The sequence below is a fragment of the Giraffa tippelskirchi genome, chromosome 11 (assembly GCF_054371585.1).
Source record: "Giraffa tippelskirchi isolate mGirTip1 chromosome 11, T2T-mGirTip1v1.2.pri, whole genome shotgun sequence".
Lineage (NCBI taxonomy): Eukaryota > Metazoa > Chordata > Mammalia > Artiodactyla > Giraffidae > Giraffa > Giraffa tippelskirchi.
In genome coordinates, this window is record NC_137285.1 from 93,462,221 (window position 1) to 93,480,361 (window position 18,141).

An 18,141-nucleotide genomic window follows, 5' to 3' on the forward strand; every position below is an offset into this window, starting at 1 on the left:
TCCCTGACCAAGGTTCAAACCCAGGTTCCCTGCATTGCAAGGCAGATTCTTAACAACTGGACCACCAAGGAAGTCCCCTAAGTATATTTTTGATTCCCATTTCCCTCATGACTATTTATATTGAGCAGTTTTTCATATATTTTTTTTTGGTATTCTTACATTTTTCTTTATAAAATGTTCAGATTTTTTGCCTGCTGATTAGTGAGCTATGAGTTCTTACATATTCTGTATATCAGTCCTTTGTTATATGTGTGCTTTCCTTTCATGGATTTTGCTGTTTTATCTAGGAAACCTCTGTCTGCCTCTACCACTAGGACAAGAAGATAATCTTCTGTTTTCTTTTAGAAGCTTTATAATTTGTAGCTTTCACATTTGAGTCTAAGAGCCACCTTAAATTGATAATTGTATATTGTGTAAGTTAGAGGTTAAATTTCATTTTTTTCTGCTCTGTGTGGTGGCCAGTGGTTTCATCACCATTTATTGGAAATACTTTCCATTCCCCACTGCATTGTTTTGGTGCCTTTTATGGAGAATCAAGTGACTTAAAAATATGTATGTTTTTCTGGACTTTCTATTCTACTCCAGTGAATTAAATGAATATCCTTAGGCCATTACAAATAGTTATGATTAATAAAGTTCTGCAAGCAGTCTAAGTCAGCTGGTGTAACTTTGTTCTTTTTTTTTTCTTGAGTGCTTTTGATACTCTAGTATTTTGCTAGTATATAGAAATATGGTTGTTTTTTGTATACTGATCTTATATTCTGTTCTCTTGTTAAAGTTATTAGTTCTAGTAGTTCTTTTATAGATTTCCTAACATTTTCTATGTAACAAATCTTGTAATCTCTGAATAAAAGAGTTATTTCTTTCTATGGCATGACCCACTGGCTAGGATCATAAGTACAGTGTTGAATGGAAATAGTGAGAGTGGGCATCCTTACCTTTTTTGGCAAGCTTTGAGGAAAAGGCTTAATATTTTGTCTTTAAGTACAAAGTTAGGTAAGGGTTTTTCATAGGGTTGCTTTTTATTCGTAATTTGCAGAGAAGTTTTGATGATGAATGGGTGTTGATTTACTATATGCTTTTTCTGTGTTAAATGACCGTAAGGTTTTTCTTCCTTATTCTTTTTTCTTTTAAGTATTTTTATTTATTTATTTGGCTGTGTCAGGTCTTCGTTACAGCATGCGAGATCTTTCATTGCAGCATGCGGGCTTAGTAGTTGTAGCACATAGGCTTAGCTCCTCGCAGCATGTGGGATCTTAGATCCCCGAGCAGGGATCGAACCGGAGTCCCTGCATTGGAAGGCAGATTCTTAACCACCGGACTGCCAGGAAAGTCTCTTTCCTTATGCTTTTGATGTGGTGACATACAGTGACGGGGGTTGAGTTGCTGAGGGTTGTTGAAGAGAGATTTATTTAAAGGAATTGGCTTATGTAACTGTGTTGTCTTGTGCTTAGTCGCTCAGTCATGACCAACTCTTTGCAACCCCATGGACTACAGCTCGACAGGCTCCTTTGTCAATGGGGATTCTCCAGGCAAGAATAGTGGAGTGGATTGCCTTGCCCTCCTCCAGGGGATCTTCCCAACCCAGGGATCAAACCCAGGTCTGCCACATTGCAGGCAGATTCTTTACCATCTGAACCACCAGGGAAGCCCCTCATTACTGTATAATTGTAAAAGTAAAGTATTAGTTGCTCAGTCATGTCCAACTCTTTGAGACCCCATCGACTATAGTCCACCAGGCTCCTCCGTCCATGGGATTTTCCAGGCAAGAATACTGGAGTGGGTCACCATTTCCTCCTCCAGGGGATCTTCCCGACCCAGGGATTGAACCTGGGTCTCCTGCCTTGTGGGCAGACTCTTTATCTTCTGGTAGTTGTGGGAGTTGGCAAATCTGAAGTTTGTTGGGCAGGCTAGCAGGCTGGAAATTCTTGGGCAGGAGTTGATTCTACACTTGGGGCAGAATTTCTTCTTAGAAAGATACCATAATTCTGCTTTTTATTTTTTTTTAATTTTTATATATATTGGACTATAGTTGATGTACAATGTTGTGTTAGTTTCAGATGTACAGCAAACTGATTAACTTATGCATATATATATATATCCATTCTTTCTCAGACTTTTTTCCCACTTTGATTATTACAGAATATTGAGTAGAATTCCCTGTGCTTTAGAGTAGGTCCGTGTTGATTATTTATTTTATATATGCATGTGTGCATGCTAAGTCATAACCAACTCTTTGTGACCCTATGGACTGTAGCCTGCCAGGCTTCTCTATCCATGGGATTCTCCAGGCAAGTGGGTTGCCATTTCCTCCTCTAGACAATCTTCCCAACCCAGGGATCAAATCCACACTCTTACGTCTGTTGCATTGGCTGACGGGTTCTTTACCGCTGTCACCACCTGGGAAGCCCCATTTTATATATCGTAGAGTGTGTATGTTTGTTTGTGTGTTTTATAATTTTGTCTAGTTATTTTGGGCTGTGCTGGGTCTTCGTTGCTCTGTGGGCTTTTCTCTAGTTGCAGTGAGCGGAGGCTACTCTCTGGTTGTGGTGCATGGGCTTCTCATTGCAATGGCTTCTCTTGCTGGGAGGACGGGCTCTAAAGCGTGTGGGCTTCAGGAGTTGTGGCTCTCAGGCTGTAGAGCACCTGCTCAGTAGTGGTGGTGCATGTGCTTAGTTGTTTTATGGCATGTGGGATCTTACCAGACCAGGAATCAAACCCATGTCTTCTGCATTGGCAGGCAGATTCTTTACCCCTGAGCCACTAGGGAAGCCCACTAGTGTATATATGTTAATCCTAAACTCCTGATTTATCCTTCCCCATCCACTTTCCCCTTTCATAACCATGTTTGTTTTCAAAGTGTGAGTCTGTTTCTGCTTTGTGAATAAGTTCATTTGTATCTTTTTTTTTTTTTTTTTTTAGATTTTGCTTGTAAGTGGAATCATATATTTGTCTTTGTCTGACTTACTTCACTTAATATGATAGATTCTAGGTCCATCCATGCTGCTGCAAATGGCATTGTTTTGTTCTTTTTATGGTTGCATAATATTCCGTTGTATACATGTACCACATCTTTTTCCATTCCTCTGTCAGTTCACTTCATTTCAGTCACTCAGTCATGTCGGACTCTTTGAGACCCCATGGACTGTAGTATGCCAGGCCTCCCTGTCCATCACCAACTCCCGGAGTTTACCCAAACTCATGTCCATTGAGTCAGTGATGCCATCCCACCACCTCATCCTCTGTCGTCCCCTTCTCCTCCCGCCTTCAATCTTTCTCAGCATCAGGGTCTTTTCAAATGAGTCAGCTGTTAGCATCAGATGGCCAAAGTATTGGAGTTTCAGCTTCATCAGTCTTTCCAATGAATATTCAGGACTGATTTCCTTTAGGATGGACTGGTTGGATCTCCTTGCAGTCCATTCCTCTGTCAGTGACCATTTACTTAGGTTCCTTCCCTATCCTAGCTATTGTAAATAATGCTGCAGTGAATGTTGGGTTGCTTGTATCTTTTTGAATTATGTTTTTTTTATGGATATATGCCCAGGAGTGGGATTACTGGATCAGATAGTAGTTTTATTTTTAGTTTTTCAAGGACCCTCCTTAACAGTTGTACCAATTTATATTCTCACCAACAGTGTAGGAGGGTTCTCCACACCCTCTCCAGTATTTATTGTTTATAGACATTTTAGACATTTTTAAAAAAATCATTTTATTTATTTATTTGCTGTGCTGGATCTTCGTTGCTCCACAGGCTTTCTCTGGTTGCAGCAAGCAGGGGCTACTCTCTAGTTGCGGTGGCTTCTCACTGCGATGGCTTCTCGTTGTGGAGCATGGACTCTAGGGTGCATGGGCTTCAGTTGTTGCAGTTTGTGGGTTCAGTAGTTGCGGCTTCCAGGCTCTAGGACACAGACTCAAAAGTTGTGGCCCATGGGCTTAGTTGCTCCATGGGATGTGGGATCTTCCCAGATCAGGGGTTGAATCCATGTCTCCTACAGTGGCAGACAGATTCTTTACCACTGAGCCGCCAGGAAAGCCCTATTTGTAGACTTTTTGATGCTAGCCATTCTCACTGGTGGTGTGATACCTCATTGTATTTTGATTTGCATTTCTCTAATAATTAGCCATATTAAGCATCTTTTCATGTGCTTTTTGGCCATCTGTTGTCTTTTGAGAAGTGTCTGTTTAGATCTTCTGCCCATTATTTGGGCTTCCTTGGTGGCTCAGACAGTAAAGAACCTGCCTGAAGTGCAGGAGACGCAAGTTCGATCCCTGGATCAGGAGGATCCTCTGGAAAAGGGCATGGCTACCCACTCCAGTATTCTTGCCTGTGAAATCCCATGGACAGAGGAGCCTGGTGGGCTACAGTCAGTCCATAGGGTCACAAAGAGTCAGACACGACTGAATGACTTTCATTTCACTACAGTTCACTTCACTTCACTTCACTCTTTGGCTTCCCAGGTGGTGCTAGTGGTGAAGAACCCGCCTGCCAATACAGGAGACATAAGAACGTGGGTTTGATCCCTGGGTCGGGAAGATCCCATGGAGAGGGCATGGCAACCTACTCCAGTATTCTTGCCTGGAGAATCTCATGGACAGAGGAGCCTGGTGGGCTGTAGTCCATAGGGTCACAAAAAGTCAGACACGACTGAAGCAACTTAGTACACACACATGTCCTTCATTTGATTATGTTGTTTGCTGTTTTGATATTGAGCTGCATGAGCTATTTGTAGATTTTGGAGATTAATCCTTTGTCAGTCACTTCATTTGCAAACATTTTCTCCCATTTTGTAGGTTGTCTTCATTTTGTTTATAGTTTCCTTTACTATGTAAAAGCTTTTAGGTTTAATTAGGTCTCATTTTTTTTTCCACTATTCTGTGAGGTAGATAAAGATCTGATTGCAGCTTATGTCAAAGAGTGGTTCTGCCTATAATTACCTCTACGAGTTTTATAGTGTGCAGTCTTACATTTAGGTTTTTAATCCATTTGTGTTTATTTTTGTGTATAATGTTAGGAAGTGTTCTAATTTAATTCTTTCGCATGTAGCTGTCCAGTTTTTCCTGCATCATTAATTGAAGAGACTGTCTCTTCTCCATTGTATATTCTTGCCTCCTGTGTCATAGATTAATCGACCATAGATGCATAGGTATATTTCTAGGCTTTCTACCCTGTTCCATTGATATGTATTTCAGTGTGTGTTTTTTTTTATATCAATATCATGCCAGTACAATATTATTCGATGACTGAACTTTGTAGTATGATCAGAAGTTAGAGAGCAGGAAGCCTGATCCCTTCAGCTCCACTTTTCTTCCTCAGGAAACATTGAATTTTTTTAAGGAAACATTTAACCAAGGTTGAATTCTTGGCATAAATTCTACTTCGTGATGATATATTAATTCTTTTTGTATATTCCTGGATTTAATTTGCTTATGTTCTGTTAAATATTTTTGTTTATTTTGGGGAATGATTTACCTTTTTCTGGCCTTCGTGCCTTGTATAGTTTTCATTTTTGTGATATCTTTATTGTTTTCTGATTTTAGGATTATGTTGGCCTCATAAAAAGGGTTGAGAGTTATTCTCTCCTTTTGTATGGTTTTAAAAGAAGTAGGTTAATTGGTATTACTTCTCCCTTAAATGTTGGGTAGAATTCATTGGTAAAACCATTTGGGCTGGGAGTTTTCTCTGTGGGCAGATACTGATTACAAGTTCAATTTCTTTAATAGATACAGGGCTCTTCAAATTTTTAAATTTAATCTCATTTTAGTTTTGGTTAAGTTGTGCTTTTTAAGACATCTTTTTTTCTCAATTGTCAAAATAATATACACAAAGTTGGAAATTTCATTCTTTTTCTCTTTGAAAATATATTAAAACTTTTTCTAGAGCTATTTAAGAGTAAGTTGTTCATTATTCCAAGTACAGTTGTGTATATTTTCTACAAATATAATCCCAATACAACCATCAAAATCATTAAAATTGACTTTAAGCTTATTGACCACATTGTAGTCTTTGTAGCAGAAGGATCCAATACAGAATCGTGTTTTACATTTAGTTGTTATATACTTTTTTCTTTGGTCTGGAACCATCTCTTCGTTGACTCTTGTTACCTTGACATTTTTGAAGATTACAGTCCACATTTTTTGTGGGATGTTCCTTAGTTTGAGTTAATCTGATGGGTTTTGGTTTTTTTTTTTTTTTTGTAAGATTCAGGTTTGCATCTTTGGCAGAAGTGAAAGTCTATTATTCTTATTGCATTTTTTGTTTTTGTCTTGGCCATGCGACATGGCTTATGGAATCCTAGTTCCTCAACCAAGAATTGACCCTTGTCAGTGAAGGGGTGGAGTCCTAACCACTGGACCACAAGGGAATTCCCTTACTGCATCTTACCTAAATGAGGGTGCATGATTTTGATTTATTGCAGTATCAATTTTATTTAGTTTGGTCACTTGATTAAGTTGGTGCATGCCACACTTCTCCACTCAGTTATTCCTTTTGTTTTTGTAATTAGGTATTTGTTGACAGGTACTTTAAAACTATGTAAAGATTCCATCAGTTCGGTTCAGTTCAGTCACTCAGTTGTGTCCGACTGTTTGCGACCCCATGGATTGCAGCACGCCAGGCTCCCCTGTCCATCACCAACTCCTGGAGCTTGCTCAAACTCATGTCCATTGAGTCAGTGATACCATCCAACCATCTCATCCTCTGTCATCCCTTTCTCCTCCTGCCTTCAGTCTTTCCCAGCATCAGGGTCTTTTCAAATGAGTCAATTCGTCACATCAGGTGGCCAAAGTGTTTGAGCTTCAGCTTCAGCGTTAGTCCTTCCAATGAATATTCAGGACTGATTTCCTTTAGATCCCCTCATTGCTTGTTAAGTTTTCAGTTCATACGTTGATTATCATCTCAGTATGCATTCAGTTTACTATTACTGTGTTTATTCAGTGGATTCTCTGTTTTTTTTTGAGGCAGGGTGATGTGCCACACGGTTTACAGGATCTCAGTTCCCAGGCCATGGCAGTTAAAACACTGAATCCTAACCACTAGACCACCAAGGAACTCTCATTTTGTTGTTGTTGTTGTTCAGTTGCTAAGTCGTGTCAACTCTCTACAACTTCATTGACTGAAGGATGCCAGGTTCCTCTGTCTTCCACTATCTGCCAGAATTTGCTCAAATTCATGTCCATTGAGTTGGTGATGCAGCCTAACCATTTCATTCTCTGCCACCCTCTTCTTCTTTTGCCTTCAATCATTCCCAGCATCAGGGTCTTTTCTAGTGAGTCGACTCTTCACATCAGGTGGCCAAAGTATTGGGGCTTCAGCTTCAGCCTCAATCCCTTCAATGAATTATTCAGGTTTGATGTTCTTTAGGATTCACTGGTTTGGTCTCCTTGCAGTCCATGGGACTCTCAACAGTCTTCTCCACACTAATTCAAAAGCATCAATTCATCAGCAATCAGCCTTCTTTTTTGTGGTCCAACTCTCACATCTGTACATGACTACTGGAAAAACCATAGTCTTGACCATACTGACCTTTGTCAGCAGTGATGTCTCTGCTTTTTAATATGCTTTCTAGATTTGTCATAGCTTTACTCCCAGGCAGCAAGTGTCTTTTATATTCATGGCTAGAGACAGTGTCCGCAGTGATTTTGGGACCCAAGAAAACAAAATCTGTCACTGCTTCCGCTTTTTCTCCATCTATTTGCCATGAAGTGTTGGGACCATATGCTATGATCTTAATTTTATTTGTGTTGAGTTTCAGGCCAGCATTTTCACTCTCCTCTTTCACCTTCAACAAGAGACTCTTTAATTCCTCTTCCCTTTCTGTTTTTAGAGTGGTATCATCTGCGTATGTGAGGTTGTTGATATTTCTCCCAGCAGTCTTAATTCCAGCTTGTGATTCATCCAGCCTGACATTTTGCATGATGTACTCTGCATAGAAGTTAAATAAGTAGGGTGACAATATACAGCCTTGCCATACTCCTTTCCCAGTTTTGAACTAGTCAGTTGTTCTATATCTGGTTCTAACTGTTGCTTCTGACCCTTATACAGGTTTCTCAGAAGACAGGTAAGGTGCTCTGGTACTCCCATCTCTTTAAGAATTTTCAACAGTTTTTTGAGATCCACATAGTCAAAGGCTTTAGTCAGTGAATCAGAAGTAGATGTTTTTCTGGAACTCCCATAATTTACTTTTATTTTTTTATTTTCACTTTCAGATTATCCTAGGTTTCACAGTGGCAACTGGTTTCTGAGTCTTTTTGACAGTAAATTCTTCCTTCCTTTCTGGCATGTGAGGTTTCCAGATTGATTTTGCAATTTACCTTGCCTGGCCTCAGGATTAGCCATTTTGACAACTTTGACAAAGTCCTAGTTGATTTTAGTGGATGTTGGTATTTAGTGAGCAAAATCTGGTGCTGGGTGTATTCATTGGTATTGTGGCTTCACTGGTCTAGTCCCCTTCAGTTGGCAAACTATGGGGGGATAGATAAAAGCATTTAAATCTACAGTACCTGGCCTTGTTTCTTTGTGGATACACGCCCCACCCTGCTAAGGCTCTGAGTCCCCCCACTGAGCCGGCCCCTACATGAATGCCTTCCTCATCCAACTGGAGCCTTAACACTTCCCCTTTTACCTTCCCTTTGCATGGACACCCTCCTTACCTGTTTGTTCTCTTATACTCCATACCTGGCCACTCTTTCTCATCGACATACCCCTTGTCTGTTTGGTCTTTGACGCCTGGATGCTATTCCTTTCTAGTCGACGTCTAATTTGCCAAGCTTAGGCTCTGACACTCCATGCAAGGCTTTAAACCCTGCAAAGATGTCTCTTCTACTCTGCTTGGGCTTTCATGTTCTTGGTTAAGTTTATTTCTAGGTATGTTTTTCTTCTGGATGTTACTATAAATGAAATTGTTCATTTAATTTTCTTTGGATTGTTCACTGCTGGTGTATGAAAACACAACTAATTCTTGTGTGTCGACCTTGTACCCTGCAACTTTGCTAATAAATTCATTCATTGGCTTTAAGTAGCTTTTTTGTGGGTTCTTTAATAACTTTGTATATAGAAGATCATGACATCTGTTGCTAAAGATACTGTTATTTCTTTCTTTCTAATTTGGAAGACTTTATTTATTTATTTATTTTTGCCTAATTGCTGTAACTAGAACTTCTAGGTCTAGATAGTGATGAACAGCAGTGGTGAAAGTGAACATCCTTCTCAGTTTCGCTTAGCATGTTATCTGTAGTTTTCTTTTTTTATAATTTTGTTATTCTTAATAAAAAGCGTGGTGTTATGACTGGTAGATATAGCATGTGCATGCTAAGTTGCTTCAGTCATGTCTGACTCTGCAACCCTATAGAGCCTGCCAGACTCCTCTGTCCATGGGATTATCCAGACAAGGCTACTAGAGTGGGTTGCCATGCTCTTCTCCAGGGGGTCTTCCCAACCCAGGGATCGAACCCACGTCTCTTTTTTTCTCTGCATTGGCAGGCAGGTTCTTTACCACTAGCTCCACCTGGAAAGCCCAGATACAGCATAGTTTATTTAATTTGTCCTTTATTTCTACACTAAGTAGTTTCTGATACTTTGCTGTTTACTAATAGTGTTCCAGAGAATAATATTGTATATATGCCATTTTTTGTTTCTATACTCTAAATTCCCAGAAGTGGGAATTACTTGGTTCCTCTTTATTTTTGTTATTCTAAGGTGACCATGTCCTATCTTTAGCTCCACATTAAGTAGAAAATTTCTCTGAAATAAAATGAGTATTATTAGCTTATTCAGGCAGCAGAACGTGAGTGTTGGGACTATTGGAGGTGCTTGAAGTAATTAATGTTCTAGGAGAATAAAGCTGCTGAAAGCAACCAGGTTGTTTGGAAGACTCACTTCTGAGGGAGAGTATAGTAGTCATGGTGAGGCAGTGCTTCCACTGAGAACAAGCAGGAGAGTCAGGTAAACTTAGAAATAGTTATTTTAATAAAATATTATCAAAGAGATACAGAAGCAACTAGAACAAAATACTCAAAAGTTATAGAAATGCGGGATAACCTTTCAGAAATTAGCTGAGTCTTTGTCGCTGTGTTTCAAAGAAGCAACTGAGAATCTAGATTTGGCTTAGACTAAGCAGTACTGCTAGGGGACAGTAGAGCTTTTTTTGGTTGTCACACAGTATTGAATGACAAAACCCACTAGACTCTCAACTGAAAGCCCAGAAGGAACATTCCTTAGATTCATTGGCTTACCAAAGGTAGACCGATTCTTATCAAAACTACAAATCATCATCCTTGAACCAAAATAGTTTGATTGGGTTAAAGTCATCAGCCTCTTCCATAGCAGAATAAAGGGTGAACACACTCTTAATGGAAGATAAACATCATCTGGTGCCCTGGCGTGCTGCAGTCCATGGGGTCCCAAAGTGTTGGACATGACTGAGGGACTGTACTGAACTGCTGCCTCTGTGATTTTTTTTTTTTTAGTTGGAATACAGTTGATTTACAGTGTTGTGTAAATTTCAGGTGTACAGCAAAGTGATTGTTACACATATATATTTTTTTCAGATTCTTTTCCCTTATAGGTTACTACAAAATACTGTGTATAGTTCCCTGTGCTATACAGCAGGTCCTTGTTGGTTATCTGTTTCATATTAGTATGTATATGTTAATTCCAAACTCCTCATTTACCCCTCAGCCCCTCCCCCCAATGATTCTTTATATGCAGTGCCTAGTATTCAGTGTGACATTACTACTCCTATGATGGCAGAGAAATTTATGGTCAACTAAGAGAAAAATAATTTCAGATGCAGACTCTTAGATGACCCCGTATTAGAGTTAGCAGATAAGGATTTTAAAATAATTAAGATTAGGACTTCCAGGGTTGTCCAGTGATTGAGAGTTCACCTGCCATGTAGGCGACTTGGATTCAATTTCTGATCTGGGAAGATTTTACATGTCGTGGGGCAACTAAGCCTGTGTGCCATAACTACTGAGTCCCTTCTCTAGAGCCCAAAGGCCGCATCTACTGAAACCCATGCACCTAGAGCCTTTGCTCTGGAACAAGAGAAACCCCCCCTTTGAGTAGCCTGTATATTGCAACGGAGAAGGCAATGGCACCCCACTCCAGTACTCTTGCCTGGAAAATCCCATGGATGGAGGAGCCTGGTAGGCTGCAGTCCATGGTGTCGCGAAGAGTCAGACACGACTGAGCGACTTCACTTTCACTTTTCACTTTCATGCATTGAAGAAGGAAATGGCAACCCACTCCAGTGTTCTTGCCTGGAGAATCCCAGGGATGGCGGAGCCTGTTGGACTGCCATCTATGGGGTCGCACAGAGTCGGACACGACTGAGGTCACTTAGCAGTATATTGCAACTAGAGAGTAGCCCTAACTTGCTGCAACTAGAGAGTAGCCCTAACTTGCTGCAACTAGAGAAAGCCCCAGACAGCAACAAAAACTCAACGCAGCCAAAAATAGATAAATAGATAAATAAAAAATATTTTTAAAAAATAATTAAGATTGACAGCTTAACCACAGTGATATATACCACTAACACCCAAGAGGATGACTGAAGTTAAAAAGACATTAACAAGTGTTTGTGAAGATGTGGAGAGAAATTGGAATCATATATAGTTGGTGTGTAGCTACTATGGAAACAGTTTTGTAGTTCCTGAAGAAGTTTAACATAAAGTTAACATGTGACCCACAGTTCCACTCTTGGATATATACCCAAGAGAAAAGAAAACGTGCATCTGCTAGAAACCTTGGAGATAAATGTTCATAGCAGCATTATTCTTAATAGCCAAAAAAATGGAAAGAAACCAAGTGCTCATTATCTGATGAAAGGATAAGTAGAATGTGATTCGTCTATGCAATGGAAATATTATTTAGTTATAAAAGGAACGATATTCTGATATATGCTACAATATGAGTGAAACCTTGATAATATTGTACTAAGTGAAATGAGCCAGTCACAAAAAGGAAAATTTTGTATGATCCCACTTACCCAAGGTATTCAGGGTAGGAGAAGTTATTGATGGAGAAAGTAGAGTAGATGTTACCAGGGCCTGGGGATAGGAAGGAACGGAGGGTTATCATTTACAGGGTTTCTGTTTGGGACAATGAAAAAGTTCTGGACATAGTGATGATATTTGCATAACATTGTGACTATACTGAATGCCCCTAAATTGTACACTTAAAATGGCTAATACAGTAAATCCTTTGACCATGTTTAAAAGTAGAATTTTTCTGAAGGGACGAACGAATATGTGCTATCATCCGAATGAATCATAAAAACATCATCCTAAGTAAGAGATATCCGTCACAAAAGGGCACATATTATATGATTCCATTTATAGATGTCCAGAAGATACTGAAAGTAGATTAGTAATAACCAAGGGCTAAGAGGCAGGCATCGCTGGAGAATGAGATTTGACTACTAATAAGTATGAGGTTTCTTTTTGGAGTAATGAAAATATTTTAAAATTTTATTTTAATGATAGTTGTAGAACCTTGTGCATATACTTTAAAAAAACATTGGATTGCACACTTTAAATGGATAAATTGTATGGTATGTTAATTATATCTCAGTAATAATCTTAAATAGATCATAAATAATAAAGAGTAAATAATACATACAGATAATTAATAGACATATAGGTAGAAATTGTTACCTGAGTAAAGGTGAAATATCTATAACAATATGTAATTGGGATAATAGAGAATGGAAATGGAGGCTTGAGCTGTTGACCAAAATTTTTCCAAATTGAGAAAGATGCCACCTTTTATATTCAAACATCTCTTTGATTCACAAACATGATAGCTACCAATTAAACCATTCCTAGCTGCATCATACGAAAACAGCTAAAAACTGGAAACAGAACAAAACACTACAACATCTAGAGAGCAGGGAGAAGGACACGGTACTTTGAAAGGAACAGCAATAGAGGACGGACGGCTGCTTTCTCAACCTGTTGAAAGAAGGGAGATAGACCACTCGGCTATTATAGCAGTTCACACAAAAGCTAGGCATTGGCAGTGCAAATAGATCGGAGGAGATGAATAGATTCTTGTGAAGTAAGTTAGTGGCCTTCAGACTGGCTGTTTCGCCCTCAAGAAATACAGAAGGAATTCCCAAAAGTATGCCAGTGTAGATACTTTTCAGGAAATCACTTTCTGAAATTGAGCCCTCTGGTGGAGGTATCATTGCAGTTTCTCCTTTCCACTTCTTTCTAGAATTACTCTTCCCTGTTTTGGCAAGAAAGGAATATTTTGAAGTATTGGTATTATTGTACAGAAAATGAATTTCTGATGACTAGGTATTATATCCTCTTGCAAAATGACTTCTAATTGTTTGCTTTCAACACAATTGATGACTAATTTGATCCATTATTAAAAGTAACCTTTTTTGGTTAGATCAGTATGTGTTTTTTAACAGTAATTCAGGAAATGGTCAATGAATTGAGTAACATTGTAAGAAAAAATTCTTCTAGTACTATCTACTATCTTATGTAGTACTATCTACTTACTTATGTGAATATGATTTTTTTTAGGGAAAAGACATTAATTTATAAATAGAAGTAAGGAACTTCCCTAGTGGTCCAATGCTTAAGAATCTGCCTTGCAGTGCTGAGGAAGTGGGTTTGATCCCTGGTTGTAGAACTGAGGTCCTGCAAACAGAGCAGCTAAGCCCACATGCCATAACTAGAGTCTGTGTGCCACAAGGAAAGATCCCACATGATGCAACAAAAACCCCACATGCTTCAACTAGACTTGAAGCAACCAAATAAATATTAAATATTTATATATTTTTTAAAGTAGAAGTAGGACTTCCAGGTGGTCCATTGGTTAAGAATCTGCCTACCAATGCAAAGAGCACAGGTCCGATCCCTGGTCCAGGAAGATTTCCACATGCCATGGGGCAGCTAAGCCAATGCACAACAACTACTGAGCCCATACGCATTAGAGACCATGCTCCGCAACAAAAGAAGCCACCACAATGAGATGCTCTCACGCTGCAGCTAGATAGTAGCCCCCACTCCTTGCAACTAGAGAAAGCCTGTGTGCAGCAGCAAAGACCCAGCACAGCCATAAATAAATAATTTTTTTTAAGTAGAAGTAAAATTGATCATTCCTGAGTTTATAATTGGAAGGGGAAAAAAGTTTCATCTACTTCATTAGACAGAAGAATTTTGCACATGCATGTTTTATACACATACACAATATAATTATGTTGTTTTGTTATGTTGTATGCTTATAATTTCTGATAATGGTTGAATTTTATATATACACAATCTTAAAATGTTGAATTTTAATTTATTTACATATATAGCTTAGAGAAGTAAGGTAAAGAATGAAAGACTCTCAAGCATAAAATACAATATACTGGTTTTAAAGTTTTGTTGGGAAAGTGAAATAGTGATATAAGTTCATTGTTTAAGGAAAGTTTGTTTATAGTTTTTTTTTTTTAATGGATAATGATAGATATATCACTGTGAAATTTAGGTTACATTTGACGTTTCAAAGAGTGAAGTAACAGTTTTATTTTAACCTATTTTTAATTGATGTTCTGAATCAGGTCAATGAAAAACAGAAAAGGATGTTGTGTGACATCTTGCAAATAAATTGAACACTGAGTGCTTAAAAAAAAAAGTTTTAATTGTTAACTTATAAGTATACAAGGCTTCCCTGAAAGCTCAGTTGGTAAAGAATCCACCTGCAATGCAGGAGACCCCAGTTCTATTCCTGGGTCGGGAAGATCCCCTGGAGAAGGGATAGGCTACCCACTCCAGTCTTCTTGGGCTTCCCTTGTGGCTCAGCTGATAAAGAATCTGCCTGCAATGTGGGAGACCTGGGTTTGATCCCTGGGTTGGGAACATCCCCTGGAGAAGGGAAAGGCTACCCACTCCAGTATTCTGGCCTCAAGAATTCCATGGACTGTATAGTCCATGGGGTCGCAAAGAGTTGGACACGACTGAGCGACTTTTGCAGTAAGTATACAAGGATTTACACAGTTTTCAATACTATTTTAGCAGCATCTGAATAAAATCTTTTAAAGCATGAAGGTCACAAAGTTTAAGGAGGTCTCTCTCAGTGTTCTGTAAGTGTACTTAGAGGAACCCAAGAATGAGCGCCTTCTTGAGCTATGCAACCTCAGTGTAGACTTCCTCATCCTAGTCCCATTGGATTTATACAACATAACAAATCTGTGAAAAATTGGCTTTAGAAAAAAATGTGCAGATTCAATCATTTTTAATCAACTGCTTTTAATTTGTGTTTTAGGGTGGGATTAAAAACTCAGCCTGAATCAAAATGCCCTGAGCTGCTTGCCAATTACTGTGACATGTTGCTAAGAAAAACGCCATTAAGCAAAAAGCTAACCTCTGAAGAGATTGAAGCAAAGCTTAAAGAAGTGGTACGTAATTTTTTCTAACTTCAAATTTATAATTATCTTTGAATTTGTGTTTTGATTATAAAGCTTTCTGTGATAGCATCAGTTTTTCTTTAAAGTATATACCTATAAGCAACTAACATTAAGAAATTTTGCCAGTAAAGACCTCTTTGTTTTTTTTACTGAAAATTTTTACACTATAGCTGCCAGAAAAGGAAATAGCATTTAATTCTTCCCCTTTCTTGATTCTTTTTAAAAAGTCAATTAAATTCTAACTCCTGTTAAAGAACAGCAAAAGGAAAAACAGAGCTAGCTGGTGGTGTTTGGATTCCCAGTTGAGAGACATCTTTTTGTGAGGACCCAAAATAGATAACCATGGATAAATGAGTATAGATAAAAAGTTAGTTGCTTTCATATTTGTTTATCTCTGCTTGTTATTGTAATATGATATAAGCCAAGGACATCAAAGAGGAAAAAATTAGTAAGTAAAGATGTAGAGAAAGTATAGACAAAAAGGGTTGGAAAGGCAATACCCTGGTGGTTCAGTGGTTAGGACTTGCCGCTTTCACTGTCTGGGCCCAGGTTCAATCCCTGGTCAGGGAACTAAGACCTCCCAAGCTGCACAGCACAGCCAAAAAGTGGAGTGGAGTGGTGGTTAGAGGGAAGATTAGTGTCAGAATAAAATGAAGAAGAAACGTAGAAGAAAAAAAGATAGGGGGGAACCACTAATTTTCATATAAAGTTTTGTCACATTTTATATAAAATCTCAAAAATTGACGTTTCTAGGAACTAAAAGGTTGTTTGGTTATAGTCTCAAGTTTGCTAACTTCTTAAGTATTAAAGTAGTCTATCAGGACTGCTTGTTTTTCAGAGATGGGCAATTTAGTAGGCCTCTATCTGTATATGCTTATATAAATTTCTGAATTTTGCCAACAGGGGATATAGAAAGTTCCAAGTGAGAGGAATGGCTAAGAGTGTATGTAAATTGAAAATAACTTTGTTTTCTATACAGCTCTTGGTACTTAAATATGTACAAAACAAAGACGTTTTTATGAGATATCACAAAGCTCATTTGACACGACGTCTTATATTAGACATCTCTGCTGATAGTGAAATTGAAGAGAATATGGTAGAGTGGCTAAGAGTAAGTAAAATTTTTTAAACTATTTGATTTTCTTAAGGTAGCACATGGTTCATATGTATTCTTAAGTAATGAATTTTGGTGATATTGTTAATATTGAAGAAATACGGAACATTTTATAAGAATATAGCATCAATTATATAAAATAAAATACATTTTGTTAATAAATAGCAAAGTGCCTTTGCTCTTCCTTTGCTTTTGCTGTTTCACTCTTTTGTGTCTCCACCCTCATTGAACTGACCTTATTAAATAAGCCAAAGGACAAATCATTTCATTTTTAAGATGTGTTTAGTACTAAATATTTAGCCATAGAGATGTTTGTAAATAAATACACCCATAAAGGAAAAAGAACCAATACATAAAAAGTGATGGCTTATTTATGTTAATCAGTACTAATTATGGTCAAATTCCCATATTAAAATACTTTAAATCTGTTCCTTTCAGTTTGTTTTAGTGGAATTTGAGTTATATTAGCATACCATAAGTGAATGTCTTTCATTTATACACATGGTGTTATATAATATTATATTAATATATAATAATAAAATACGTGTATAATTGTATGTATTATATGTATATGCTTTTCATTTATATGTGTATTTCACATTAAAGATTTGCAGATAGCCCTGCTTTGCATGGTAGTGTGGGATAGTAAAAATTACTGTGCAGGTTATCTTAATATTAACAATCACTGAGGAATTATTGTTCCCAGTGTTTTATGACTTAGAAATTTTTGTCAAAATATTAGAAACTCTTACTATCTGTTATAAATTATAGGAAAAAGAAAAATTAGTAAAATTAACCTGTATTTAGTAAATATTTAAAACAAACTTTCAAATTTAAAGTGTTTTATTTCTTTGTAAAAGTCTTAAAGAGTAGTTAGGAAAGTATTTGAAATTCACATGTCTGATACTGTATCTAGAATATATAAAGAAGTCTTACAACCCAACAGTGAAGGCAACTCAGTTAAAAATGGACAAAGAATTAGAATAGACATTTCCTCAAAAAGATATGCAAATGTCTAATAAGTGCATGCAAAGATGTTCAGCATCATTAATCAGTAGAGAAATGCAAATCAAAGCCACAATAAGATGCCACTTTACTTCAACTGGGATAGCTGAAAATTCAGATCATAACAAATATTGGCGAGGAAGAGAAGAAATTGGAACCCTCATACATTGCTGATAGAAGTGTAAAATGGTGCAGCCGCTTTAGAAAACGGACAGTTCCTCAGAAAGCCAAACATAGTGTTGACCTGGCAATTCTACTCCTAGATAATTCCGCTTATGAGAAATAAAAACATATGAGCACATAAAAACTTGTACATGAATGTTCATAGCATCATTATTCATAATAGCTAAAAAGTGAAAATAACCCAAAGGTCAATCAGCTGATAAATAGATAAAATATAGTTTAGTATAATATAGTGGAATATCTTTGGCAATAAAAAGAAATTAAGTACTGATGTATGCAACATGGATGAACTTTGAAAATACTATGCTAAGCAAAAGAAGCCATTCACAAAACACCACATACAGTTACTGTTCCGTACCTAGTCATGTCTGACTCTTTGCAACACCATGGACTGCTGCATCCCAGGGTTCCAATGTCCCTCACTGTCTCCCAGAG

The 18,141-nt window shown here is 37.8% G+C and overlaps 1 protein-coding gene across 5 annotated transcripts in view; it reads left to right on the forward strand.

Moving 5' to 3' along the window:
* The window catches only part of CUL5 (cullin 5), a 96,628-nt gene that overhangs the window by 69,986 nt on the left and 8,501 nt on the right, over positions 1-18,141 (forward strand). For all 5 annotated transcript variants that reach the window (XR_014069730.1, XM_081545343.1, XM_081545344.1 and 2 more), the window contains 2 exons: positions 15,263-15,395; positions 16,384-16,515. Coding sequence is in view for 4 of the 5 variants with exons in the window: in XM_081545343.1 (XP_081401469.1) it covers positions 15,263-15,395; positions 16,384-16,515 (265 nt within the window). In the remaining variant the exon portion in view is untranslated. The remainder of the gene's footprint in view (positions 1-15,262; positions 15,396-16,383; positions 16,516-18,141) is intronic.